The 27690-nt window shown below is 43.0% G+C and overlaps 2 protein-coding genes across 5 annotated transcripts in view; both read right to left on the reverse strand.

The window, feature by feature from the left end:
• Positions 1-878: 878 nt before the first annotated feature.
• LOC124282242 (peptidoglycan-recognition protein SC2-like) lies at positions 879-7559 on the reverse strand. Its single transcript, XM_046718195.1, has 5 exons — positions 7446-7559; positions 5467-5619; positions 4442-4627; positions 1877-1990; positions 879-1252 (listed from the first exon to the last, which is right to left on the reverse strand). The coding sequence occupies exons 1-5, from the start codon at positions 7489-7491 to the stop codon at positions 1053-1055; spliced, it is 699 nt and encodes a 232-aa protein (XP_046574151.1). The 5' UTR covers positions 7492-7559; the 3' UTR covers positions 879-1052.
• Positions 7560-13342: 5783 nt separating this feature from the next.
• LOC124282217 (notchless protein homolog 1-like) overlaps positions 13343-27690 on the reverse strand; it is a 49639-nt gene continuing 35291 nt past the window's right edge. The window contains exons 10-17 of one of the 4 annotated variants that reach the window (XR_006900096.1): positions 24425-24471; positions 23552-23754; positions 22019-22178; positions 20252-20322; positions 16144-18338; positions 15452-15645; positions 14032-15182; positions 13343-13533 (exon numbers count right to left, since the gene is read on the reverse strand). Coding sequence is in view for 1 of the 4 variants with exons in the window: in XM_046718175.1 (XP_046574131.1) it covers positions 18326-18338; positions 20252-20322; positions 22019-22178; positions 23552-23754; positions 24425-24471 (494 nt within the window). In the remaining 3 variants the exon portion in view is untranslated. Of the gene's footprint in view, positions 13534-14031; positions 15183-15358; positions 18339-20251; positions 20323-22018; positions 22179-23551; positions 23755-24424; positions 24472-27690 lie in introns of those variants that run through there. The other 3 variants (XR_006900097.1, XR_006900095.1, XM_046718175.1) reach the window with 3 other exon arrangements.

The raw sequence follows: 27690 nt of genomic DNA on the forward strand, positions 1-27690 counted from the left end.
TTTTGCCTGGACGGGTCAAGTTGCTAAATTGTACCGTTTGGCAGTTATTTTTGATTTCAGCAGTTTTCTGAGTAGTTTGCTCCCAAAAAGTGCAAACTCTGCACACAAAAGTGCCAGTATGATAGATGAAGTCTTGGTGATTCCAGAACACTAATTGTTTTGATCGTACACCCATGAACAACTGAGATACAGCTTTTTAAAGAGGGAACTATTTCTTCGCCAGAACTTCTTAAAAAGTACACCCCCACCCCCCCACCCCGCGACCCCGGCTGTCGCTCGCCTGTCATAAACGTGTTCTAGCTGCGTTTTGGACGATGATTTCTAGCCCTCAAATACAATTCAAACACCCGTAACTCTCAAACCAACCGTCCGATTTCGACCAAAATGTAGCTGTACAAGTGGGATATTAGTGTCGATTATAACTACTGATTGCAGTAATGTATCTCCAAAGACTAGCAGTGAAATGATTCATATTAACTAAAACTATTACAACTTTCATCAAATATGTGACAGACACAATAGGGTAGATAGAACTAAAGCCAAGGACCCCCATCGTTGCTTGGAACTATATTTTCACTTAATTGTTTTTTTCAGTAATTATCAACGCCTTCATTTTTGTCAAATTATCCTGAACCTCTACAATTCACACATCTCTGGAAATAACATTTGTAAACAAATGATCCATTGATCAAGAAAGGAAGTGTTTCCTGAACTTTGTCACTTACAATTTAAAGTGCAAAGTCTTATGATCAAATCTTTTCACAAACAAAACTAATTTATTTATGTATATATAACAATGTGTGAAGCCCATTTCTGGTGTCCCCCGCCGTGATATTGCTGGAATATTGCTAAAAGTGGCGTGAAACTAAACTCACTCACTCATTCATATATAATTTTATTGTTCTTTTTGATTGGCAGTTTGAAAGTTGATTAGTAATGATAAAGGCAAGATGCTTTCTGGATGTCAATTTCTTTATCACAAAATAAAGAGTTTGTTGTCCATGTTATCCTTGTATTCTGTTGTATGATTTCAGTGTCATCTGTCCGCGTGTTCAGTAGTGGGGCCAGGTTTTGATCAGGTTGTACAGTGCTGTTCCAGGGCACGATGTCTGGTTCATGTCACGGTGGCCTCTCAAAGTATACCTTGAGCTGATCTTGCCCTTTCCAACACCACACGCGATGAGGTTCTTGAGAGTGTTCAGGGCAGCGGCGTTAGGGACGTGGTTGTCAAATGAGCCGATCATGCAGAAACCTGGGACGAGAACGATGTACATGGAGTATGTATATTTATTAGAATTAGACAAGACGTTGCTTCGTTACACTTTCGGGCATTAGATCGTCCATGTGACATTCTCTTCAATCAAAATTTTCACAAATTACTTCTGAAACCCTTGTACTGTAGCCATGACAGTGATTGGGACTTCACCCAGAAAGTGCTGACTAGTCGAACGTACCCAAATCTTTTCGGAGAGTAAGTGAGTGAGTATGGCTTTACGCCGCTTTTAGCAATATTCCAACAATATCTCGGCTGGGTGAGGGTGTATATGTCCTGTGGGGTAGCCTAGTGGTTAAAGCGTTCGCTCGTCATGCCGAAGACCCGGGATTGATTTCCCACATGGGTACAATGAGTGAAGCCCATTTCTGGTGTCCCCCCACCGTGATACTGCTAGAATATTGCTAAAAGCCGTGTAAAACATTACTCACTCACTATGTCCTGAATTTCGTGCCTTGTCCAATCAAAAACACCAAAATATTAAATTATACTTAAATGTAACGAAAACATGATATGAGGGACAAAACAATGGTTGTGTACCCAGATATTCATGTTTAGGTGACTTCAGAAATACACCGTATTCCACAAGACTGTGTAACTCACCAAGACCTACTGAGTTGTAACCCTGGGTGTGGGCCCCAATCTTGTCCCAGCCACGCCCTTCGTATGCATTACCGTCCTCGCCCACGAGGAAACTGTACCCGATATCACTCCACCCTGCAACAGAAGACTTTATATATAGAGGCTAGGGTAGTACCCGATATCACCCCACCCTGCAACATAAGACTTTATAAACTCTGTCAAAAAAGAAAAGCAACCCCTGTATTTTAGAGATTTTGATCTGAAGTTTGAGGACGACACGGCATTTTTATTATTTAAGACAGAAGTCTGAAATTTGGCAGAATAATAACCCAGATGGGCATGTTTAAAATTGTCATTTCAAAAGTCATCTCACAGACACCAGTTTGTCACCAGGGGGGGCGTCTTTCTCAGTATCTCGTATGAGCACCACGCGCTGCAATCACTGCACGGCATCTCCTTGGACAAGAACGGATAAGACGCCGGATTCTTTCCTGGGGAATGGCTCTCCACTCCTCCTGCAGTGCAACGGCGAGCTGTTGCAGCGTCTGTGGCGGCGGCTGACGTTGACGTACGCGTCGATCCAGAGTATCCCACAGGTGTTCAATAGGGTTGAGGTCTGGTGATTTAGAGGGTCATGGCAAGACATTGACGTTGGAATTCTGCAGAAAGTTCATTGTTGCACGTGCAGTATGAGGCCGGGCGTTGTCCCGTTGAAAAATCTGTGTCTGTTGGTCAATAATCGGGAGAAGGTGAAGCTCTAACACGTGGTTGATGTAACGTTGGGCTGTCAGGTTCCCTGGAACGATCACCAAGTCTGATTTCTGGTTGTATGAGATGGTTCCCCAAACCATGACGCTTTCTCCGCCAAATCTGTCCACCTGTCGGACGCAGATGGGCGCAAAACGTTTATGACGTCTCCTATACAGACGCTGTCTTCCGTCGTGACGTTGCAAAAGAAAACGTGATTCATCAGAAAACCAGATTCGCCTCCAGTTTTGTAAAGTCCGTATCCTTACGTTGTTGCACCACCTGAGTCGTCGGCGTCGATGTAGGGGGCGTAGTACAGGTCCAACAACTGGTCTACAGGCACGTAAACCCGCTTCTTTCAGACGGTTCCTAATCGTTTGAGCTGACACTCTCCTCAAACCTGGTATTTGTGTGGCAGTCACGGTTGGTAGGGCATGCCGATTACGCAGGTGATGGACCCGGATGTACCGATCTTGAAGGGGGGTCGTGATTCTTGGCCTTCCACTTCTCGGGCGATCGTTGGTCAAATTGAAGTTGTTGTAGCGGCTCCAAAGTCGGGATATCGTTGTTTTGTGAACATTTAGGTGCCGTGCAACCGTTCCAAAACTTTCTCCGGCTTGAACACGACCAATGGCGATATTTCGGTCGGCAGCACTCAATCGTGGCATTTTTAACACAGCTTTTCGGCGACAAATGAATGAATATAATACGGAACCACATGGGCTTTTATACACCCCTACATTAACTGCCATTTTCATGATTTGCATGTGTTTTTTTTGTGCGAAGTCACCATGAGGGTCATTTCATGCGTTGTGACGGAATAAGCAATAAAATACACTTATGCGTACAAATGCAGTTGTTTGGATGGTAATCTTCATTAATTACGTGTATCATTTCAATACATTCGAATAAAATTTAGTTTGGAAGCAATAACTTCATTCAAACGAATTTTTCATATCTGAGGACAGGGGTTGCGTTTCTTTTTTGACAGAGTTTATATAGAGGGTACTGTACTCGATATAACTCCACCCTGCAACAGGAGACTTTATATATAGAGGGTACTGTACCGATATCACACCATCCTGCTACAGAAGACTTTATATATTGAGGGTACTGTACCCGATATCACTCCATCCTGCAACAGAATACTTTATATATAGAGGGTACTGTACCGATATCACTCCATCCTGCAACATAAGACTTTATATATAGAGGGTACTGTATCTGATATCATTCCATCCTGCAACAGAAGTCTCTATATATAGATCGTACTGTACCCGATATCACTCCATCCTGCAACAGAAGACTTTATATATAGAGGGTACTGTACCGATATCACTCCATCCTGCAACATAAGACTTTATATATAGAGGGTACTGTATCTGATATCATTCCATCCTGCAACAGAAGACTCTATATATAGATCGTACTGTACCCGATATCACTCCATCCTGCAACAGAAGACTTTATATATAGAGGGTACTGTATCGGTTGATTAACTTAGAGCAACTATGTCCTTTTTCTGCCGATAGGGTGTGCCTTGTTGCTACGAGACCCAGTTTGTTGCCAAAGTGGTGTTTTAGCGTGGGCAGGCCTTGGGTCGATGTTCATGAAGTCAGTCACTGGAGTGTTTGGTCCAGACTTGATTATTTACAGAAGGCGATCATATAGCTTGGATATTGCTGATACATAAGACAAGACGACCAAGAAAGAATATCATCATTTCCTAGATGTCGGCTAGGCTGCTAATAAATCCAACTTCTGGTTTGGGGGTTCAGATTCGACCACAGACCGATGTTGCTAAACTACTGAAAACAAACAACAACGTCTTCGACTCACCGTGTGTATCCATGTGGTAGTTCTGGTAGCTTCGAACGATGGCAGAACATGCGCTCTGGCTGGAACACGACCCACTCTCCCCGTGGTGGATGAAGACGTACTTGGCAGGCGCCGGCATATAGCTGGAAGATCGTGGCGCACGGGCACCCCAGGAAGCGCGGGACACGATGTGGGGGCATCCACCACCTCGGGAAATATAACAAGTACTTCAAATACTGCACTACAAAAGGGTGAGTATCCTTTTACGTCGCTTTAAGCAATGACCCGGGTTCGATTCCCCACGTGGGTACAATGTGTGAAACCTTTTCTGGTGTCCCCCGCCGTGATATTGCTGGAATGTTGGTAAAAGCGGCGTAAACCGAACACACTCACTCACTTTGAATATGAAACTAAAATTTGATGACCAGGAAGATTGCTCTGTTCTTCCATAATTTGAACAAACGGTGATATAACCAGTGCTGCCATTGACTATTGCATGCAGTTGCCACCCGTGAAGATCCGGGTTAGAATTGGTTTCTCCGTAACCCAGGGCGACGAACTGGGTAGGCAGACTCCCTGACTTGGTTGACATCATATGCCAACTGTATAGATCGATGCTCTTGCTGTTGATCACTGGATTGTCTGGTCCAGATGTACAGAACTCAGACATATAGCTGGGTGCATCGTTAAACAACAAACAACTGGACCAGACAATCCAGTGATCAACAGCATGTCATGAAGCACTAAATGAGATATAATCCTGTTTCAAGCAAAATTATAGAAATATTTTGGAAAAATGTATTTTGGCCCCTTTCAGTATTGTGTTAAAATTGCTGCTTGTAGGCATTCGTGACCAATTCGTGTTATTCCGGGACAAGCCGAATCATTCGTGACCAACTCGTGTTATTCCGGGACAAGCCGAGGAGGTTACGGAAAGGGACGAGTGGTGACGTATGAATGACCAATATCTTCTTGGAGGTTACGGAAAGGGGCGAGTGGTGACGAATGGTCAGGAATGTTACGCCGCTAGACTATGGAAACCTTACTCAGAGATCCGCAGGTATCCCGTTTGAAGCAGCAGGCGGTATCATCCCCAGCACACAGGGAGGATATATAGGTGGAGTATTCACAGCAGGACTTCTTAATACACTTCCCGACCTTGCCATACGTTGGATGTACGTGGTCTGTGCAGGAGTCGCCTTAAAAACACCACAGTTTCTCAAATCAAGAGTTTTGAAGCACTGAAGTTCCTCTCGCCAAAATGTTGTTTTATCAACTGATTTACTCTCGTCTGTCTTTGTATTACTGGGTTAATAAGTGCACTGCATTCACCGAGCAACCAAATGTAAGACATTTAGACATTTTAATAAATTTCATACAGGATTACTAAATATCGACCTCAATAGATTTTATATATACAAATATTTGGTATAACCATCATCTAATAGACAAAGCAGATGAGATATATAGCATTATTGAATCATTATTGAATGGTTTGTTAGGAGAAAGAATGATCAGTTCGAAGCCTAGTGGTTAAAGTGTTCGCTGGTCTCGCCTACGAACTAAGGGACCGTTCATAATTTATTGCTGGGTGGGTGTGTGTGTGATGATGATTTTTATGGAGAAGCATGTACAATGTGAATGAGCCCCCTAAAATCTGTACAAAGTAAGTGACCCCCTGCATGTCATGTTCCAAGGTCAATGACCTCCCCTTTCCAAAATTGCTGACCCCCTAGAAACGTGTACAATATTGCTGACCCCCCACCTCCCCAGTACAATATGGGTGACCCCACGTAAAATCATCATCACCCTCCCTAGCCATAAATTACGAACGGGCCCTAAGTTCAATTTGGGGTCTGTGTGTGACGGCCACATCTGTAGTTTTCCCGCTTCTGTTACAACGTTGGCGTACAAACCCGTACACCCTCACTCATTTAATCTTAGTCCACTTAACAGTCCCTGAACCACATGCATTTCCCTTCCGCCCAGCCCTTTCTGCAACACCAAATCCCTTGATGAAAAGAACTGCCTGCGCCGTGGTGTAGTGGTTAGAGCATCTGCCCGGAGAGCGGAAAGTCGATCGCGAGTTCGATCCCCGACCGCTATACCAAAAGACGTTAAAATATGGTACTTGTTGGTCCCTGCCTGGCGCTCGGCATTAATGGGTGCAACAACGATTGGTCGGCTTGGAGTCAGTATAATGTGTCTGAGTGGGGTATTCATGCTTCACTGCGGCATGGTATCTCAGTGGCCTAGCACTATAAAACCAGCTTAAGTCTGGTCTAGAACAAGCAGCCGCACATACGCATACACACGCATGCACGTCGTCATATGAGCGAAATATTCCCCAGTACGACGTTAAACCCTATTTCACCTCACCTCACCTCACCTCACCTTAATGAAAACAGTCTAGCTTTTCCTCAGGTTCTAAATCTCACATCTCACCGGGGCTCTTTCTCAAATTAAATGGAGTTAGTTAGATGGTGCTACCCGAAGGGCAGGACATGTCTATACTTTTCGCGAACACCTGGTGTCATCACTGATTTCAGTGTTCCATTCATATCATTTTATTTATCAGAGTAGTTTTCTCTTTATAACATGCAAGCTGAGGTGAAATGGGGTTTAACGTCTCACTTTATATTATTTCGCTCATATGACGACGGTTTTAATCCGGACCTTGGCGATTCAGAAACTTAAGATTCTGTATGGTCCCCCCTTTCATGGGTGAGCTAATGTGACCTGGGCCGTGACCTCAGTGAAGGATTAGCTCCCCTGCACAGCGTCAGGATTTGATGTTAGGGTGATGGGTATAGCAATAGTCAGTCTAATGTGTCTGAGTGGGGTATTCATGCTTAACTACTACATGGTATCTCAGTAAGCTAGCAGTATAAAACCATCTTAAGTCTGGTCTAGTACAAGCAGCCACACATACACATACACACGCATTCACGTCGTCATATGAGCGTAATATTCTTAAGTAAGACGTTAAACCCCATTTCGTCTCACCGTAGCAGTATCTACTCACCCAGCGCCGTGGTGAAAGCGAGGGAGAGACAAAGTAGAACCAACATGGTTGTAGCTCTGGTGTGAATTTATGGGACACACGAAATCGTGGTCTGTATTTACATGTACACGTATCTCACCACCTGTTGTTTTCAGTGATATCGGTGCTCTTGCACCTATCAGTCGTCTCTCAAACTAGACTGCTCGAATTTTGCCAAGGATCATCAACTTCAGGTGAGGTGAGGTGAAATTGGGTTTAAAGTCGTACTTACGATTATGTCACTCATATAACGACATGCATGCGTGTGTGTGTGTGGCTGCTTGTACTAGCCCAGACTTAAGCTGGTTTTATAGTGCTAGCTCACTGAGATACCATGTCGCAGTTAAGCATGAACACCCCAGTCAGACACATCATACTAACTCCGAGCCGACCAGTTCTTATTGTACCCATTAATGCCGAGCGCCAGTCAGGGACCAACAAGTACCATACTTTAACGTCTTTTGGCATGAGGCGACCGAGGATCGAACTCGCGATCCTTCGCTCTCCGGGCGGACGCTCTTACCCCTACACCACGGAGGCGGCCCTTCAGAAGGTAATTCGTTAATATGTGTGCATTTGTTGAAACAGCCAAACACACTATTGTGTGATGAGTACTAAAGGCATGTATTCTCATCAGCAAAAAAACAAAAATACGTCGGTACGACTCCAAAATTAGATAGGCACTGTAATCAAATCATTACAAAAATTGACAGAATAAGCGGATCAAAAACATTTTTTTGAGTACAATATCTTGACACATCAATGAATAACTCACCACAATTTCAAGACATTACGTGAACGTTTGCAGTCCATTCAGACTCTTGACTTAAATATCTAGTGTGACCACCACGAGCGGCAATAACTGCAGGATAGTGACCATGCGTGGAGTGCACCAATCGATTGATGAAGGCCATTGGCAACAGGAACCACACTCTGAGAAAGGCCTGGCGCAATAAATTGGCTGTGTTCGGCCTTGGTATGACATTATTCAGTCTCCTCTGAATTTCATCCCAAATATGTTCAATTGGGTTTAAATCAGACTAAGGGCTGGACACCGCATAATGTTGACACCGTTCTGCTGGAGGAAGTCTGGCAGTATGGGCCCGAGCGCTTTCATACTGGAAAATGTTGTTCCGGTGACGTGCGAAATGTGGTATGACGTGGGGTCTGAGAGCTTGGTCGATGTAGCGCACTGCTGTGATGGCGCCTCCCCTCCCTGGGCCAAGGTTCTGGAACACCACAGGACCCACTCTCTGGTTCAGGCCTATTCCACCCCATACCATGATGCTTGCACCTCCCCATGAGTCTCTTTCCATAACACATTGGTCTGAGTAACGCTGGCGACGTCATCGCCATATGCTTGTTCTGCCATCTGCAGTTGACACGCAATATCGACTCTCATCTGTGAACGGAAAAGTTCCCCATTGCCTGTATCGCCAGTTTTGGTGTTGTAAGGCAAACTGTAGACGTTCACACCGATGACGAGGGGTGAGGATAGGTCCACGGTAAGGTCTACGGCAATGGAGGTTCCCGGTGTTAAGACGTCGGCGTACTGTATCAGAACTGCATTGGTCTTCCGTGTGTTCCCACTGTCTGGCGTACTATTTCGGATGCCTGCATGAAGGGATTCTGTACATGCTGTCGCACAACATGGCGGTCTTGTCGTCTTGTGGTCACCCTTGGTCTGCCGTTACGGGAGCGATCATTTGTGGTGTTGGTGGCCCGGAAACGTTGCTGCAGCCTGTAGATGGTCCGAACGTTGACCTGGAAGTGATTTGCAACGGCTTGTGCAGTAAGGCCAGCTTCAAGTCTTCCCAGCGCCTGGTTCCTAGCGCGAGTCGCGGCATCCTGTTGACGTTGTAATGTTAATGTTTCAACCAGGTGCATTTTATAGGGCTGGTCCTTGTGAACAGAACGTGCCACATGAGTTGCATGAAAAACATGGAGAACACCGTACCATCTCCGAGATCAGGTTGAGTTTTTAAGACCATTCCCTGGGTTCCATTCCGAGTTTGGGAAGGAATGTCTTTTCTCAGGTAAAGTTGGAGATGTTGTCAAAAATCTACAATCAAAACATTAAATGAGTTTACAGTTATCCGTTTCTGCGAAGGAAACTTCCAAACTGACGTTTCTTTTGCTGCTTAGTATCACACAATGACAACAATCATGTGACCAATAATCACTCGGACCACCGGTCAAAATACAAGGGTGCTGACACTGGGTACCTTTTCTATCCTGGGGGGGGAACTGCACTGTAATGTGGTGTTGAACCTATTTGTGAAAAACTGCAGGACTGAATATTGGTCATTCCTGACTGATGTAACTACAGGGCCATTCCACTATCTTGAATACAGTGAGTTTAGTTTTATGTCGCCTTTAGCAATATTCCAGCAATATCACGGCGGGTGGCACCAGAAATGGGCTTCATACACTGTACCCAGGTCTTCGGCGTGAGGAGCGAACACTTTATCCACTAGGATATCCCACCGCCCCGATTTTAAATAGAATTATTTCAGACATATATTCAGGCAATTTTGGTTGTGTTGCTTATCTACAAATAAATTAGTCAGTGCCATTTAGAAAGTCATCAACTGTAACATATGTTATATATGGGATTACACTTTGTCGGTAAGATACAGGTACTTTTGGGCTTTGAGTCCCATCAATGATTTGAACCCAGAATGAGCACCTATGCACCATGGGAGACATGCTGATTGTCAGGGGTGTAGGTAAGGTACATGATACAGGCCACGAGTCCTCAGACTTCAATGTTTGTGGCTGCTTTGTACTAGTCCAGACAAGTGGTGATATGTGCTCGCCCACTGAGATACCATGCCTCGGTTTTGACATCAACACCCTATTCAGACACACTTAATGACTTCCACCCGAGCTGTTCTGTTTCATTGTCTCAATACCAAGCGTCAGGCAGGGAGATAAACAACAGAAGTAGCATATTTAGTGGTATGCCAGTCCAATATGTAGATGATGTGCAGTGATTTGAATCTTGATATCATACGAAAACAGGAAAGCTAATTTCAACACCTATGTTTGTTTACAGTTTAATGCCATATTCAGCAATATTCCATCTATATGATGGTGGCTGGGCGATAAGGCTGCTGACTTTGTGTGCTGGTGATTAGGAGCCCGACTCTGAGGGTGTGGGTTAAAATCCCGGATGGGACTCAACCCAACAAAAGTACTAGAATCTGTACTTAACTAAGAAAGTGTAATCCCAAATATAACATGTTATATATGATGGCAGTCTGTAAATAATCGGATCTGGACCAGACAATCCAGTGACTGGCATCATGAACATCGATCTATGCAATTTGTGGTACAATGACATGGGTCACCCAAGCCAGCGAGCCTGACCACCCATTAACCGCCTCTAATGACAAGCACAGCTTGATGAAGACCAATTCTAACCTGGGCCTAGATTTTCGAAGCTCTCTTAGAGCTAAGATAGTCGTAAGTTAATTTTAATGTATGGCACTTACGACTATTTTAGCGCTAAGAGAGCTTCGAAAATCTAGGCCCTGGATCTTTATGGGTCATTTTCAACACCTAAACCATATCTTTGCAGACTACTTGAAAGTAAAGCACTCTCTGAGTGGGGTGACCCTCACATTGACGACAAAAACTGGAGATGTGCCAATTACACCATGTTTGCATAAAAATCAAGCTTTTGCCTTCAGTTAGCAGGCAGCAGAATATCATTGTTATCAACTGTAGCGCAGGTATATCAGCATCACTCCAATGCTTGAAGTGGAAGATTCTTGAACATTATATTCAAACATCTGATGTCATCATATCCATATACATATAAAGAAAGACAAAGACTGTTGAAAAGGTTTTCATTTATTGGCATCCCATGTTGCCATGACAAAAACACAGGCTTGTACAAGGACCAGTGCATGATGGGTAGAATACAGGTGTCTGTGACAATATCAGAATAACTCCTAGCTTCAACAATGGAGCATACAGGCCACACTTCATGATGATCACCATGGTTACATATTCTACACTACCTGCATCCAATGTGAAATCAATACCTCTTGGATGAATCTATATCAGTTATGAACAATCTGTACCAATCTGATCACTGCAGGTGTAGGTTGTGGATGTGATGCTTCACTGACACATAATTCAATGCTATACAATACACGGATACATGATTCAATGATGCACAGTTCAATTATACACAATTCAATGATACTAGTATATGATTCACTGATACATAATTCGATGCTATACAACACACGGATACATGATTCAATGATGCACAGTTCAATGATACACAATTCACTCATACACGATTCACTGAAGCACAGAGCGTTCCATCTGATACAGTAAATGATACAACTACCATATATTATTTCATGTTGCAATAATGCATCTATTTTCAACTCGCCCTGAGAAAATAATGATAATTCAAAAGACCAGATAGATTCAGGATTATTCTACACTTTAAAGTATTGAAGGGCTATATTTAAAAGAGACGTTCATCAGAATGAAAATTTCAGGAAGCATCTGATTATGACAACATCAACATGTGTTTTGTTCTGAAGGACGTTTACATTCCACACTTGCCTAGTCTAGTCTTCAGTTAAAAATCATCCTTAGGCAATGTCAGTGAACCCAAGATCAATCTGATCAGTAGGGTCTTAATGATGTTCAGGTCTTGCAGTGACTTAAATAGTATACATATTAGACTGAAACCACACTGGCAGGATTACCAGTAACAACCTGAATAAAACCTCTCTTGACAATCTTAAAAAACCAACAATTTCATCATGAGCGTGGTTCAGAGGTGTGTACAAGGTGTGCATAAACTAATTAGCACACACACAACTGTACATATATATTGCCATAAATAACACACTGCATAAATAGAAGCAATGACTTTGGTCACAATATTCATTTTCTGGAAATTACAATTGTATCTGGATATGCCTGAACTGGACCTTAAAAATATCCCACTTGAGTGAGTGAGTTGGGTACAGCTTGAAAATGGTATAAGTATCTATACCGAAACGTCACTATTGTACAATAAAGAAGTTGATCATCCATAAACACTTGTCACTCCTATTGCTTACAACTTCTAGAATGCCTCTCAGACAGTTCATGCGTACAGCTATACTTCAATCAGTATTTTAGTTACAAACTTGAAGTAATGCAGGTGTTACATATGTACAACTTTGTAGAAAAAAACAGTTATGGTGCATACAAACCAGGATTCAAACTCAGAATCATAGGTGACCCATCTACTTGGATGATCATTTGCATGACCGTTGCAAAATTTTATAGGTATTGATCAGCTTGTGTTCAAAATTTCGTAGCAAAATGTCCTTGCTGATCATCAGTGGACAACCGTAGTATACAGGTACAGTTGTCACTGAGAACCAGGACAAGACCTTTTTGTAATGTTACTTGGCACCAAACACTCTCAACAAAAGGATTCAACAAAGGAACAGGCCTGGAAGTCTTGGCTGGCATTTTGAAGTAGCCTGAATGTGAAGACATAATTCTTTTACATAGCAGCTGTCTGACATCCCAAAATTGAAATTGGACTGGGTTGACCACCTACCTGTCATACTGATAAAGACGAGTGTTTGTTTTGCTGCTTTTAGCAATATTCCTGCAATATCACAGCAGGGGACACCAGAAATGGGCTACACACATGCGGGGAATCGAACTCAGGTCTTCGGCACGACGAGCGCACGCTTTAACCACTAGGCTTCCCCAACACCCCCCTGATGAAGACGAGGCTGTGGGGAATAAATATATTACCAAAAAACAGCAATGCTGCCTGCAAGTAACAGATTTAAGGCCCGATAAACCAGTGGTTTGGCCAATGAAGAAGAAGAAAGAACCTGAGAGAGAACATCAACCAGCTCTAACCTGTGTCAACCACCTCCTGATGCCTGAAGATGGTGTTCAACAAACACCAGGCAGGGAACACAGGCATGGCGGGACTTTCAATCCCACAGGATCGTATAAAGAATAGAGAAAGAAACAGATAGTACAGAATATACATGTGGATGGTTAGATGACTGGAAGAAGAAAGAACCTGAGAGAGAACATCAACCAGCTCACACCTGTGTCAACCACCTCCTGATGCCTGAAGATGGTATTCAACAAACACCAGGCAGGGAACACAGGCATGGCGGGACTTTCAATCTCACAGGATCAAAGAGTGAGTGAGTGTGTATGTTTTACATTACTTTTAGCAATATTCTAGCAATATCCTGGCTTGGGACACCAAAATGGGGCTTCAAACATTGTACCCATGTGGGGAATTGAACCTGAGTCTTCAGCGTGACAAGCAAACGCTTGAACTATCAGGATATTAGGCTACCCAATGGCTACCTCCCAAAACAATAGAGTGCATGGGATGAAGGGTGTGAATGGTTGAGATAACCAGAGGCAATCCAGCCTGCCTCAACACCCAATACCAATAGTCGCCTGTTACAACAAGTATGGGTTTCTCAAGGCCAATTATTACCCGGATCTTCATCGGTATGAGGGGATAGTACAGAGAGGTGAGATAATTAGAAGAAGAAAGTACCTGAGAGAGAACATCAACCAGCTCACACCTGTGTCAACCACCTCCTGAGGCCTGAAGATGGTGTTCAACAAACACCAGGCAGGGAACACAGGCATGGCGGGACTTTCAATCTCACAGGATCGTAAAGAATAGAGAAAGAAACGGAAAGTTTAGAATATAGATGTGGATAGGTGATATGACTAGAGGAAGAAAGAACCTGAAAGTGAACCACAGGGTCGAAGAGTGAGTGAGTCAGTTTAGTTTAACGCCGCCTTAAGCAATTTTTCAGCAATATCACGGAGGGGGACACCAATTCACATATACTCATGTGGGGAATTGAACCCGGGTCTTCAGCGTAACGAATGAACGCTTTAACCACTAGGCTACTCCAACGCCCCCACAGGATCAAAGAGAAGAGAAAGAAACAGATAGTACAGAATATACATGTGGATGGTTAGATGACTGGAAGAAAAAAGAACCTGAGAGAGAACATCAACCAGCTCACACCTGTGTCAACCACCTCCTGAGGCCTGAAGATGGTGTTCAACAAACACAAGGCAGGGAACACAAGCATGGCGGGACTTTCAATCTCACAGGATCAAAGAGTGAGTGAGTGTGTGAGTTTTACATTACTTTTAGCAATATTCTAGCAATATCATGGCTGGGGACACCACAATGGGGCTTCAAACATTGTACCCATGTGGGGAATTGAACCTGAGTCTTCAGCGTGACAAGCTAACGCTTTAACTATCAGGATATTAGGCTACCCCATGGCTACCTCCAAAACAATAGAGTGCATGGGATGGAGGGTGTGAATGGTTGAGATAACCAGAGGCAATCCAGCCTGCCTCAACACCCGATACCAATAGTCGCCTGTTACAACAAGTATGGGTTTCTCAAGGTCAATTATTACCCGGATCTTCACGGGTATGAGGGGATTGTATAGAGAGGTGAGATAACCAGAAGAAGAAAGAACCTGAGAGAGAACATCAACCAGCTCACACCTGTGTCAACCACCTCCTGATGCTTGAAGATGGTATTCAACAAACACCAGGCAGGGAACACAGGCATGGCGGGACTTTCAATCCCACAGGATCGTAAAGAATAGAGAAAGAAATGGATAGTATAGAATATAGATGTGGATGGGTGATATGACCAGAGGAAGAAAGAACCTGAAAGAGAACCACAGGATTGAAGAGTGAGTGAGTCAGTTTAGTTTAATGCAGCTTTCAGCAATATTTCAGCAATATCACGGCGGGGGACACTAAAATGGGCTCCACATGTGTAGTCATGTGGGGGATCGAACCTGGGTCTTTGGCATAAAAAATGAACACTTTAACCACTAGGCTAACCCACGGCCCCCCAAGGACAAAGAGAAGAGAAAGTAACGGATAGTATAGAATATAAGTGTGGCGGTGAGTTGACTTGGGGAAGAAAGTACCTGAGAGAGAACATCAACCAGCTCACACCTGTGTCAACCACCTCCTGATGCTTGAAGATGGTATTCAACAAACACCAGGCAGGGAACACAGGCATGGCGGGACTTTCAATCCCACAGGATCGTAAAGAATAGAGAAAGAAACGGATAGTATAGAATATAAGTGTGGCGGTGAGTTGACTGGGGGAAGAAAGAACCTGAGAGAGAACATCAACCAGCTCACACCTGTGTCAACCACCTCCTGATGCTTGAAGATGGTATTCAACAAACACCAGGCAGGGAACACAGGCATGGCGGGACTTTCAATCTCACAGGATCGAAGAGTGAGTGAGTGAGTGAGCTTTACATTGCTTTTAGCAATATTCTAGCAATATCACGGCTGGGGATACCAAAATGGGGCTTCAAACATTGTACCCATGTGTGGAATTGAGCCTGAGTCGTCAGCGTGACAAGCAAACACTTGAACTATCAGGCTATTAGGACATCCCATGGCTACCTCCCAAAACAATAGAGTGCATGGGATGAAGGGTGTGAATGGTTGAGATAACCAGAGGCAATCCAGCCTGCCTCAACACCCAATACCAATAGTCACCTGTTACAACAAGTATGGGTTTCTCAAGGCCAATTATTACCCGGATCTTCATGGGTATCAGGGGATAGTATAGAGAGGTGAGATAACCAGAAGAAGAAAGAACCTGAGAGAGAACATCAACCAGCTCACACCTGTGTCAACCACCTCCTGATGCCTGAAGATGGTATTCAACAAACACCAGGTAGGGAACACAGGCATGGCGGGACTTTCAATCCCACAGGATAGAAGTGATCGATTAAGCCAGCCATAAGCGATAGAGGGACAGTTGGAAAGATATATATATATATATGTTAGACTTATTAACATTTGAGCCATATAACAAATCGGCATCACACAATAATGATCAGAAACTATTCCAGCAAGACATGTTACTGTCCTGGTTGCCTAGCAACACTTGCAAAATCAACCCATCCAAAACCAATCCAACTCACAACTTTGGGTTGTCTCTGCTGAAAAAAGCTGAACAACAGGCCAGGTGGACTTCCTTAAATTAAATGATGACTGATAGAATTTTTTTCCACAGGTACAGATACCAGGTGCTCGGTACAGATACCAGGAAACCAACATAAACTGCTGATCCTACAACCTGTCAAAAGAGCTTCAAAATGGGAAGTCTACTATATATAAAGTACATACAAAACTGGGGAATATTCATGCAGATCAGTATCAAACGACTTTGATCAGCTTACATTCATTTATATATAAACACATTGAGAGAGCGTAGAGGGAAAAACCTCTCAGAACATTTGCATCATTCTAATGGTGATTGTGCCTTCAATAAATCATAATCATAATCATCATAATCATTAACTGAAAAATATAACACTCCATGATTTAATTAAACAAAACAGAGATTCTCTTTACACTGATTGATCTATTACAGGTGCACATAATGGCTGCTTCACAAGTTAGCCATCGCCCTCTATGGCTGATTCTCTAATGACAATTGATTACCAACATGACCAAGGTGGCAGTTCTCAACACCAGCGCCCCTCCCTGTGAAGCATTTAGAGGAGAGATCTACATTAATTGATTCAACTTCACATAAAATGTTCAACAAATTACGTTAACAATGCTGATACATTATTCCATAACACAATAATCCATATTTACATACACATTAACAATTCATATTCACATATCCATAAATATAATCTCTCCAAATAGGAGTAGTGAGTAAATGTGCATTAAGCCGCATCAGCAATTTTGCAGCTATTCGCAGATAAAATAAAAAATGTAAACACCCTTTTTAACAAACATTTCAACTGTATAATGGTGTTTTTTTGTAAGTTACAGCAATACTAACCAGTTCAAGTTTGAGACATTCCATGAACATTGACTAAAACCATATTCCCCTGTACCATATTTCCCTAAGTAAATAAAACCCTATAAAACCCATCAGATAAATGTTGATATCAGCCTATGCTTATGATATATACTGAACCACATTTCAAATGCAAAATCCACTTAAAAGGAATCAAGAAAATTTCAACAGTATACCTGGAAAAAACATCAAATGAGATTTGAACCCCAATTCCAACATTATTGTGTTTGATGATGTTACTCTAAATACCCAGAATTTAACAAAAGTTTTCAAAGAAGATTTTAACCCCAATTCTAACAAGTTTGTGTTTAATTACCTCAAACCTAAACATCCAGAACTTAACTTCAGTTTTCAAACAAGCTTTGAACCCCAATTCCAACATTTTCGTGTTTGATGATGGTGATTCTAAATACCCAGAATTTAACAAAAGTTTTCAAAGAAGATTTTAACCCCAATTCTAACAAGTTTGTGTTTGAATACCTCACCTAAACATCCAGAACTTAACTTAATTTTTCAAACAAGATTTGTACCAATACCACCAATTAATTCCAACTTAACTTCATTTTCAGGCCAAATTACCAAATATTACCAGAATTCAAATATGCATTTTCCATGTGAGTCAGTATATAACACGCATACAGACTTGTTTCAACACACGTAAACAAGCTGCTCATTGCCCATAGCTCGTCCTCAGATCCTCCACTGACATAGTTTGTCCACAGCTGTCATGTTAATGGTTGTGGTCATACAAGCCAGCAACAGGCATACTGCAGCTCCTCCTACAAGACCTGGTGCTTGTTGCATAAAACACATGGCATGTTTAATCTTCCCTGAGTGAACTGCCATGTTCGGGAGGAAACTCCGACTCTGCTCTCCTTGTCAGATAATGATGTATTGCCATGTTCCGAGGCTGCTGATTGGCTGCTTCCCAGGATGGGACTGTCTGCGCTGAGAGACACTGTCAATGTCGCCAGCTAAAAACACAACAGGGTTATTACAAAATTTTTACAAAAAAGTCTGGAAAAGGAAAAATATTAAACTTAATAATAATTTAACATTCACAAACTGCCATTAGGCAGGATATGAATGTCCGATGACTAAACCATGACATTTTAATGACACCACTTACATCACCTTTAATTTTCTTCAATTGGCAATTTTCTCACAAATGGCATTGTTTAAAATTGCCTGAAGGTTCTCAGAGAATGAAATTTAATTGTCCATATCATTGGAGATACCATATTATTTCATTAAAACATTTTACCACGTATCTGCATGTGTAAGAGGGTAAAATAGGGATAGACTCGATGAGTGATTGACAATATTGATAATAATAATAATATATCATAATGTCCCATATGTGTGATGTCTAACACTCAGCCATCTACATACTGCCATTAGATGGCTGTAATACTGCTGAGTGTGGCATTAAACAACAAACTAATATAATTTTCACTGGTGTGGATACATGTTTGAGAACAGAATCTAAATAACTGATGAACTGCTAAATGTTTAAGATTTATTTATTTGTTTGTTTATGTATCACATTTGTTGGTTGGTTTGGTGTTTAACACCGCACTCAGCAGTATTTCAGATATATGGCGGCGGTCTGGAAATAATCGAGTCTGGACCAGACAATCCAGTGATTGACACCATGAGCATCTATCTGAGTATTTGGGACACTTTGATGCTCATCAACCAAGTCAGTGAAGTGAAGCGAAATTGGGTTTTTACGTCGTGCTTGAGAATATTTCGCTCATATGACGACGTGCATGCGTGTGTATGTGTATGTGTAGCTGCTTGTACTAGCCCAGACCTAAGCTGGTTTTATAGTGCTAGCCCACTGAGATACCAGTGAAGCATGAATACCCCACTCAGACACATTATACTGACTCTGAGCCGACCAGTCCTTGTTGTACCCATTAATGCCGAGCGCCAGGCGGGGACCAACAAGTACCATATTTTAACGTCTTTTGGTATGACGCGGTCGGGGATCGAACCCGCGACCTTCCGCTCTCCGGGCAGATGCTCTAACCACTACACCACGGAGGCGGTCACCAAGTTAGTGAGCTGTTGTCAGTGAATGTGTTTCCTACATCAATGGCTGTGTTGTTTCACAATGATGTTACTTGTTTCTGGTATTTTTGGCGACTCTCCATAAGTATTAAACACTCTTCCTCAGCATTAGTTGGAAAAATAAACCCAAAGTTCGGGGGATTCAAAACTGAAAGTATCAGATTGATGTTTGTTTGTTTGTTGTTTTACGCCGCACACAGCAATATAATCCAGCTGTATGGCAGTGGTCTGTAAATAATCGAGTCTGGACCAGACAATCCAGTGATCAACAGCATCAGTCTACACAACTTGGATATGATGACTTGTGTCTAGCAAGTCAGCGAGCCTGGCCACTTCATCCAGTTAGTGCCTCGTACAACAAGATCCGTGAAGATCCGGGGTAGAATAGGTCTTCAGCAACCCATGTGCTTGCCATAAAAGGCGACTATGCTTGTCGTAAGAGGCGACTAACGGAATCGGGTGGTCAGTTTCGCTGACTTGGTTGACACATGCCATCGGTTCCCAATTGTGTAGATCGATGCTCATGCTGTTGATCACTGGATTGTCTGGTCCAGACTCGATTACTTACAGACCGCCGCCATATAGCTGGGATATTGCTGAGTGGCGGCGTAAAACTAAACTCACTCACTCTTACAACAAGCAGGAGTTACTGAAGATCAGTTCTAACATGGATCTTCATAGGTCCCAAGATGGAGAATTTCACATAAAACTATTACAAACTGAGCACAGCAGTGATTCAAGTTGCACAATATGCATCGATACATCCGTAAGTGTATCATGACACTGTATTATCGACACAGTGTATACTTACACTTTGAGTACCTTGTCCTTCCCTCCACTGACCACTCGCTGGCCATCCGGACTCCAGTCTACTGAGTACACCTGGAACACAATACAGAATGTTTACTACATGGAGAGACTACTACCTTGGAAACTAAGCTAACTACTAAACACTGAAGTCAGTAGTGTTATTGGAAGGGACAAGCAGATACTGTCATACCAAAGGGCCATAACTCTTCAGGTCAGATGTGTTTGCATCTTCTGTGGTATAGACTGAATGATGGAGTTTTGTGACGTCCTTGTCCTGTGAATTAGTGGTCCAGAGCATGAGCATGCTTGCCGATGTCACTGGGAGTATAATACTGTCAGACAGACCACACACGACAATCCTTCTTTGTGTTGTCAGGGTCAGACAAGCATGTGATTGATAGCGGGAACATGCTCCCCCATGTCACTGGAGCAGTGTAACATGCTCTCAGAGAAAGCCACACATACATCCACATACATACAAAGTGGCACATCTATTATGTTATTGCTCTTTTAATTACGCACCAGGCCCCAGAGTAAAAATCATAAAGCCCATGTGAATACTGTGACAGGTCCCCATGTGAATACTGTGACAGGTCCCCATGTGAATACTGTGACAGGCTCCCATGTGAATACTGAGCCAGGTCCCCATGTGAATACTGTGACAGGCTCCCATGTGAATACTCCCCATGTGAATACTGTGACAGGTCCCCATGTGAATACTGTCCCCAGGAATACTGTGCCAGGTCCCCATGTGAATACTGTGACAGGTCCCCATGTGAATGACAGGTCCCCATGAATACTGTGACAGGTCCCTGAATGACAGGTCCCCATGTGAATACTGAGCCAGGTCCCCATGTGTGAATACTGTGAGCCAGGTCCCCATGTGAATACTGAGCCAGGTCCCCATGTGAATACTGTGACAGGTCCCCATGTGAATACTGTGACACAGGTCCCCATGTGACCCCATGTGAATACTATGACAGGCCCCCATGTGAATACTGAGCCAGGTCCCCATGTGAATACTGTGACAGGTCCCCATGTGAATACTGTGACAGGTCCCCATGTGAATACTGAGCCAGGTCCCCATGTGAATACTGTGACAGGCCCCCATGTGAATACTGAGCCAGGTCCCCATGTGAATACTGTGACAGGTCCCCATGTGAATACTGTGACAGGTCCCCATGTGAATACTGAGCCAGGTCCCCATGTGAATACTGTGACAGGTCCCCATGTGACCCCATGTGACAGGTGACAGGTCCCCATGTGAATACAAGAGCCAGGTCCCCATGTGAATACTGAGCCAGGTCCCCATGTGAATACTGTGACAGGTACATGTGAATACTGAGCCAGGTCCCCATGTGAATACTGTGACAGGTCCCCATGTGAATACTGTGAATGAATACTGTGACAGGTCCCCATGTGAATACTGAGCCAGGTCCCCATGTGAATACTGAGCCCAGGTGACAGCCAGGTCCCCATGTGAATACTGAGACAGGTCCCCATGTGAATACTGAGCCAGGTCCCCATGTGAATACTATGACAGGCCCCCATGTGAATACTGAGCCAGGTCCCCATGTGAATACTGTGAGTGGTCCCCATGTGAATACTGAGCCAGGTCATCATGTGAATACTGAGCCAGGTCCCCATGTGAATACTGTGACAGGTCCCCATGTGAATACTTTGACAGGTCCCCATGTGAATACAGTATCAGATTGCCATGCGAATACAGTTACAGGGGCCGACATGAATACTTCCTGCCACCACCCACCTCGTCTGCGTGTCCAGGAAGATCAGACAGAAGCTTCCTGGTCTTCATGTCCCAGACTTTGAGTGTGGAGTCGGAACTCCCACTGCACAGCAGGCGACTGTCGGCGGACCACGCCACCTGGTACACTCGGCTCACATGGCCCCGCAAGGATGCTATAAACCTGAAAACAAATAACAGGTGACTGTATACATGGACCATGATGCCATGTGGATAAGCTAAATAAACTGATGCTGATTACCTGTGAATACCTGTACATACATGAACAATGGTCGTAATTAGCAGGACAAATAATGAATTATGAGTTACACATGTTATATTTGGGATTACACTTTGTAGTGAAGTAAACAGATTCTAGTTCGAGTCCCATCTGAGATTAGATTTGGTTGAGATTAGGTTGGTTTGTTGTTCAACGCCGGACTCAGCAATATTCCAGCTCTATGGTGGTGGTGTGTTAATAATGAAGTCTGGACCAGACAAACCACTGATCAACAGCATGAGCCTCGATCTACGCAACTGGGATCGATGACATGTTGGTCAACCAAGTCAGCGAGTCTGACCACCTGATCCCGTTAAGCGCCTCTTACGACAAGCATTGGTTCTGAAGGCCAATTCTAACCAGGATCTTCAAGGGTATCTGAGATTAGACCTTGTACTTTCAGAGTTAGTCACCTAAACTCCAACAATCAGTCAACTGGTAGTCCAGATCACATACTTTGTGTTGGAATCTGTTCTTTACAGAGAAAGTGTAATAACAACTATATCATGTTGCTCAATAGTATTGTGTCATAACTATGAGTTAGATTCAAGACATTTACCCCAGTTGTGTTTTGTTTTCAAATAAAAAATTCCAAAACCAACACACCTCACATAGTGCAACATCTAATTTTACTGAAATCCACATAAAAAAAATGAACAAGAAAAGAAGATATGTCTTGAAATTAGTGGTGTTCTGATTAATTGTAATAATGGAAGATTGGTCGCAGTGACATACAAGTACATACTCATCCACTCACTCACTCACTCACTAATCCATCCACTCACACATTAACTTGGTCACTTGGCCTCCAACCCACTCACTCACACACATACTCACACTTACCCCACCTCACTCACACATCCAGCAATGCACTCACTCACTCATTAACTTGGTCACTTCACCTCCAATCCACTCACTCACACACACATCCACCCACCCACCCACTCATCCAGCACAGCACTCACTCATTCACTTGGTCACTTCACCTCCAACCCACTCACTCACACATCCAGCACATGCACACACACATCCACCCACTCACTCCGCATCACTCACTCACTCACTCATCCAGCAATGCACAACCCACTCACACACATCCACCCACCCACTCACTCATTATCCAGCTTGGTCACTTCACCTCCAACCCACTCACTCACACACTTACATAACCACCCACTCACTCACTCACTCACTCCCACACTCACTCACTCACCCACTCACTCACTCTCAACCCTTGATACTTTAGTCATCTGACAACACCCTCAGAAACTGCTTACTTTCCAGTTCTTCCGTCCCAGACCTTCACTGACTTGTCAAAGGATGCACTGGCGATGAGCCTGGTATCAGGGGAGAAGAGAACCTCGTTGATGAGTTGGGCGTGCCCTGTCATGCGACACACGGGTTTCTTCTCCTCCTCCGGGTGCCACAGAAACAACGTGAAGTCATCGGACCCTGTCACTAGTCTCTCTGGAGATGTGCCCTGTACAGATAAAGGGAGACAACTCTGAGTGCACAATGGAGATGATAATTATGTGCAGCTCTTATTTCTTGTAGCAACACAGTAATTAAAGCTTCACTCCTGGGCAGGAGATACCAACTATTAACATTGTCCCTGAACAAGTTTCTTAGTCCATGTGAGTGAGGGATGGAGTGTGAGTGAGTGAGTTTGGTTTTACGCCACTTTTAGCAATATTCCAGCAATATCACAGCGGGGACACCAGAAAAGGGCTTCACACATTGAACCCTTGTGGGGAATCGAACCTGGGTCTTCGGCATGACGAGCAGACACTTTTACCACTTGGCTACCTCACCGCCTATAGTTCTAGTAAATCCACCTAATTTCAAGAGGAGGGGGACAGAATGTCTTCTATAAAAAATGTCAGTTTTACAGAAAATACTTACATATACCTCATATGCGGGGAAAAGTAGTGTGACATATTCTTGCAAACAAGTGTCCCAAAAAATTAGTTTCTTATTTGATTTAATTTAAAAAATTGTTTGAATATGTTTAAATTGAAAATCTTTTCTTTTTATTCTCAAAACATCTAAAAATCCAAATGCTGACCTGAAACCTAAACTCAGCTTCTGTCTCTTACAATAAAGTCATTGCTCCCTTGGAGTGAGAATGAACACAAACTGCCTCTATTTACCTTGACTGCATTGTATCTCTGTAGAGCTAGCTTTGACAACTCATCTCCTGCAAATAAAATCAATTCATTGAAGAACATTTGCAACCAAAATTCCAAATCCAAATGTTTCAATATCGTTATTTGAGTGGCACATTTTAAGCTGAAAAGCATATCAGTGAAAAGGTTCATATCATATCTTGATACGGGTACCAGCCTATGTAAAAAACATCTCAACAAATGACCAATTTTACCCAGATCTTTGCCCTTTGTCTTCAGCAACCCATGCTTGTCGTAAAAGGCGACTAACAGGAATTGGGTGGTCAGGCTCGTTCACTTGGTTGACACATGTCATTGCGTTCTAATTGCATAGATCGATGCTCATGCTGTTGATCACTGGATTGTCTTATGACAAGCATGAAGATCAATTCTAACCCGGATCTTCACAGGTGGCAAATTAAGAAGAGAAGTAGCTTACAGCCAAATACTTTGACAAAACACAAGATTATTTCCATAAAGTGTCAAAATTAATACTAAATTTCATTACACTTTGTACAAAACTGGCAGAGAGTAATGGTCATAATAGCTGTGGCATTACTGGTAGGAACAATACTGTGTAGTGAAAGCTCCAGCCTTTTCAGAAGTGAATACGAAAACAGTGCGAGGAAATGGTCAAAGTGCAAAGTGAGTTGGTGAGTTTATGTTTACGCCGCACTCAGCAATATTCCAGCTATATGGCAGCGGTCTGGAAATAATCGAGTCTGGACCAGACAATCCAGTGATCAACAGCATACATGTAAGCATCGATCTGCGCAATTGGGAACCGATGACATGTGTAAACCCACCCAATCCCTTTAGTCACCTCTTACGACAAGCATGGGTTACTGAAGATCAATTTAATGTGGATCTTCATGGGTCCAAAGTGCAAAGAGTCAAATTGTGTACTGAAATGTCTAAGCGTTCATCTTGCAGACTGCACTTTTGATTTTAAACTAATACATTGTTGGCGGTTTCATGCTCTTGGAAAATGCCAGATAACGGATCATTCATTGTGAAGATGTCTAACACTCACGACAAACAACATGTCACATATTTCAGACGTCAGACAGTCAGTCCACGACATCAGTTCACATGACATTCAGTCCGGCCAACTAATCATAAGCGTTAAAGACCCTTTTAATTTATTCGTACTATCAGTTATTATCAACAATTATTGAATTCTGGGAATTCAAATTGGCATTTATTGCAGCCTTGACATTTGCTGCAGACTTTGGTCGTTGACCACTGAACAGGCTTGGCACCATGATACCCACCCCACAGTTACTTGTGGGTAGACAAATACAAGCCAGGGTAACACATGTTTCAGTGTAAACAAGATCACCTTATCTTCAACATAAATCATGACCACCCCCCCACAGTCCTCTTAGTCATACACCCATACCAGGGTTTGTACAGATTATCAGCCATCAGGGGGTGTGGGGTAGCCTAGTGGTTAAAGTGTTTGCTCGTCATGTCGAAGACCCGGTGTAGCAGGCTATTTCTTCCCTGGTCTAAATAATCCCCGGGGAGAATCTGGCCTAGGCCAAACTTACCCCGGGGAGGTTTTGTCCTAGGATATTCTAACCCCGGGGAAAGTTTGGGCTAGGCTAAAGTCCCATTCCCCCCCTCCCCACCCCACAGACCAACTTTCCCCCTGTTTAAACTAGGATATTTTGTTCTGTTTTCTGTGAAAAGTGGGAATATTCTGGCCTAGCTAGGCTACTTCTTCCCCACCCTTTTTTATATCAAAAGGGGAAGATTCTGGCCTAGCTAGGCTACTTCTTCCCCACCCTTGCTCTTATAAACAGACAGTAGTTTTGACTTATAGTTTGGTACACATTTTTACCAAATAGTCCATTTTTGCCTCTGACTTGGGTGTAGCGGTTTGAATGCATACATGTTTGAACTGCATATACCTCTAAATCCATCCTGCTCCTGCCGCCATTCCTATGAAGACACATTGCATTAGTTCTTCATCTGTCCAAATCATGTCATCATATGATGTAAACATTCAATCGCATGTTTGATAGTTAAAAAAAGATGTAATATACACAGGTTGCTTGCTCTCTTATCATGCTGTTTATTATCTAATATCTGTTGCATTTATGTATAAATGCAATGGAACATTATTTACCTGTGCTTGTTTACTAATCCATCATCACTTTTGGTGAATGAAATATGATTCAGATATCCAAGGGCCAAGTATACCCCTTATCAAACTTGGGTATTTAGTTAAAGTTTCGAATATAGTAATGATTTTGAGATAAGCCAAGTTGGAGTAAGTGGAGATAAGTTACAATGATTGAAATACAAAAATAAGTAGTTGATAATACAAAACAATAGTAATGATATAATATCTTTGCTTTATGCTTGCTTTTCTGTTTCATCTCACCATATATAAGGGTATTGTAACAAAATGTGAACCATGTACATGTTATATATGAAGATGAAGATGACATGTAAATTGTTAATGGAACTTGACATCAACATGAATATCTTATCAATGTGTTCACGTGAATAGTAATGTGTTGTTTTTGTTTCTGACTTTTTCAAGATGAACATAAACATGCAAACAAGGTTGGGGAAGAAATAGCCCAGCTTGGCCAGAAATAAGAACCAGGGTTTGAAACAAGTAGCCTTTAAAGTTGATTCAAGGGTGGGGAAAGTTTGGCCTAGGACAAACTTTCCCCGGGTAAGATTAAGCCTAAGGGGGAAAAGTTTGTCCTAGGCTAAAGTATCCCCGGGGAAGGTTTGGCCAGGGGGAAAGTTTGGCCTGTTACACCGGGTTCGAATCCCCATATGTGAACATTGTGTGAAACCCATTTATGGTGTCCCCCATTGTGATATTGCTGGAATATTGCTAAAAGCGGCACAAAACCACACTCACTCACTCAGCCATCACATTTAAGGCCTTTTTAAGGACTTTTCAAGGCCGAATCAACAATTGTAAGGAACTATAGAAACACATATAACACACAAGTAGTTGAATATTGTAACAAGGTTGGTCAAATGTGGGACGGACTATCAGACGGAGATAACTCTTAGCTATGTCACTGTACTGGGAAAGTATTGCTTTGTGATGGAGAGGTAGTGAGTGAGTTTAGTTTTACGCCACTTTTAGCAATATTCCAGCAGTATCACGGCAGGGGACACCAGAAATGGGCTTCACACATTGTACCCATGGGGGAAATCGAACTTGGGTCTTCATCGTGATGACCGAACGCTTTAACCACTAGGCTACCCCGCCGCCC

Source organism: Haliotis rubra, unplaced genomic scaffold (assembly GCF_003918875.1).
Source record: "Haliotis rubra isolate DU_JTF1 unplaced genomic scaffold, ASM391887v1 Scf296, whole genome shotgun sequence".
Classification (NCBI taxonomy): domain Eukaryota; kingdom Metazoa; phylum Mollusca; class Gastropoda; order Lepetellida; family Haliotidae; genus Haliotis; species Haliotis rubra.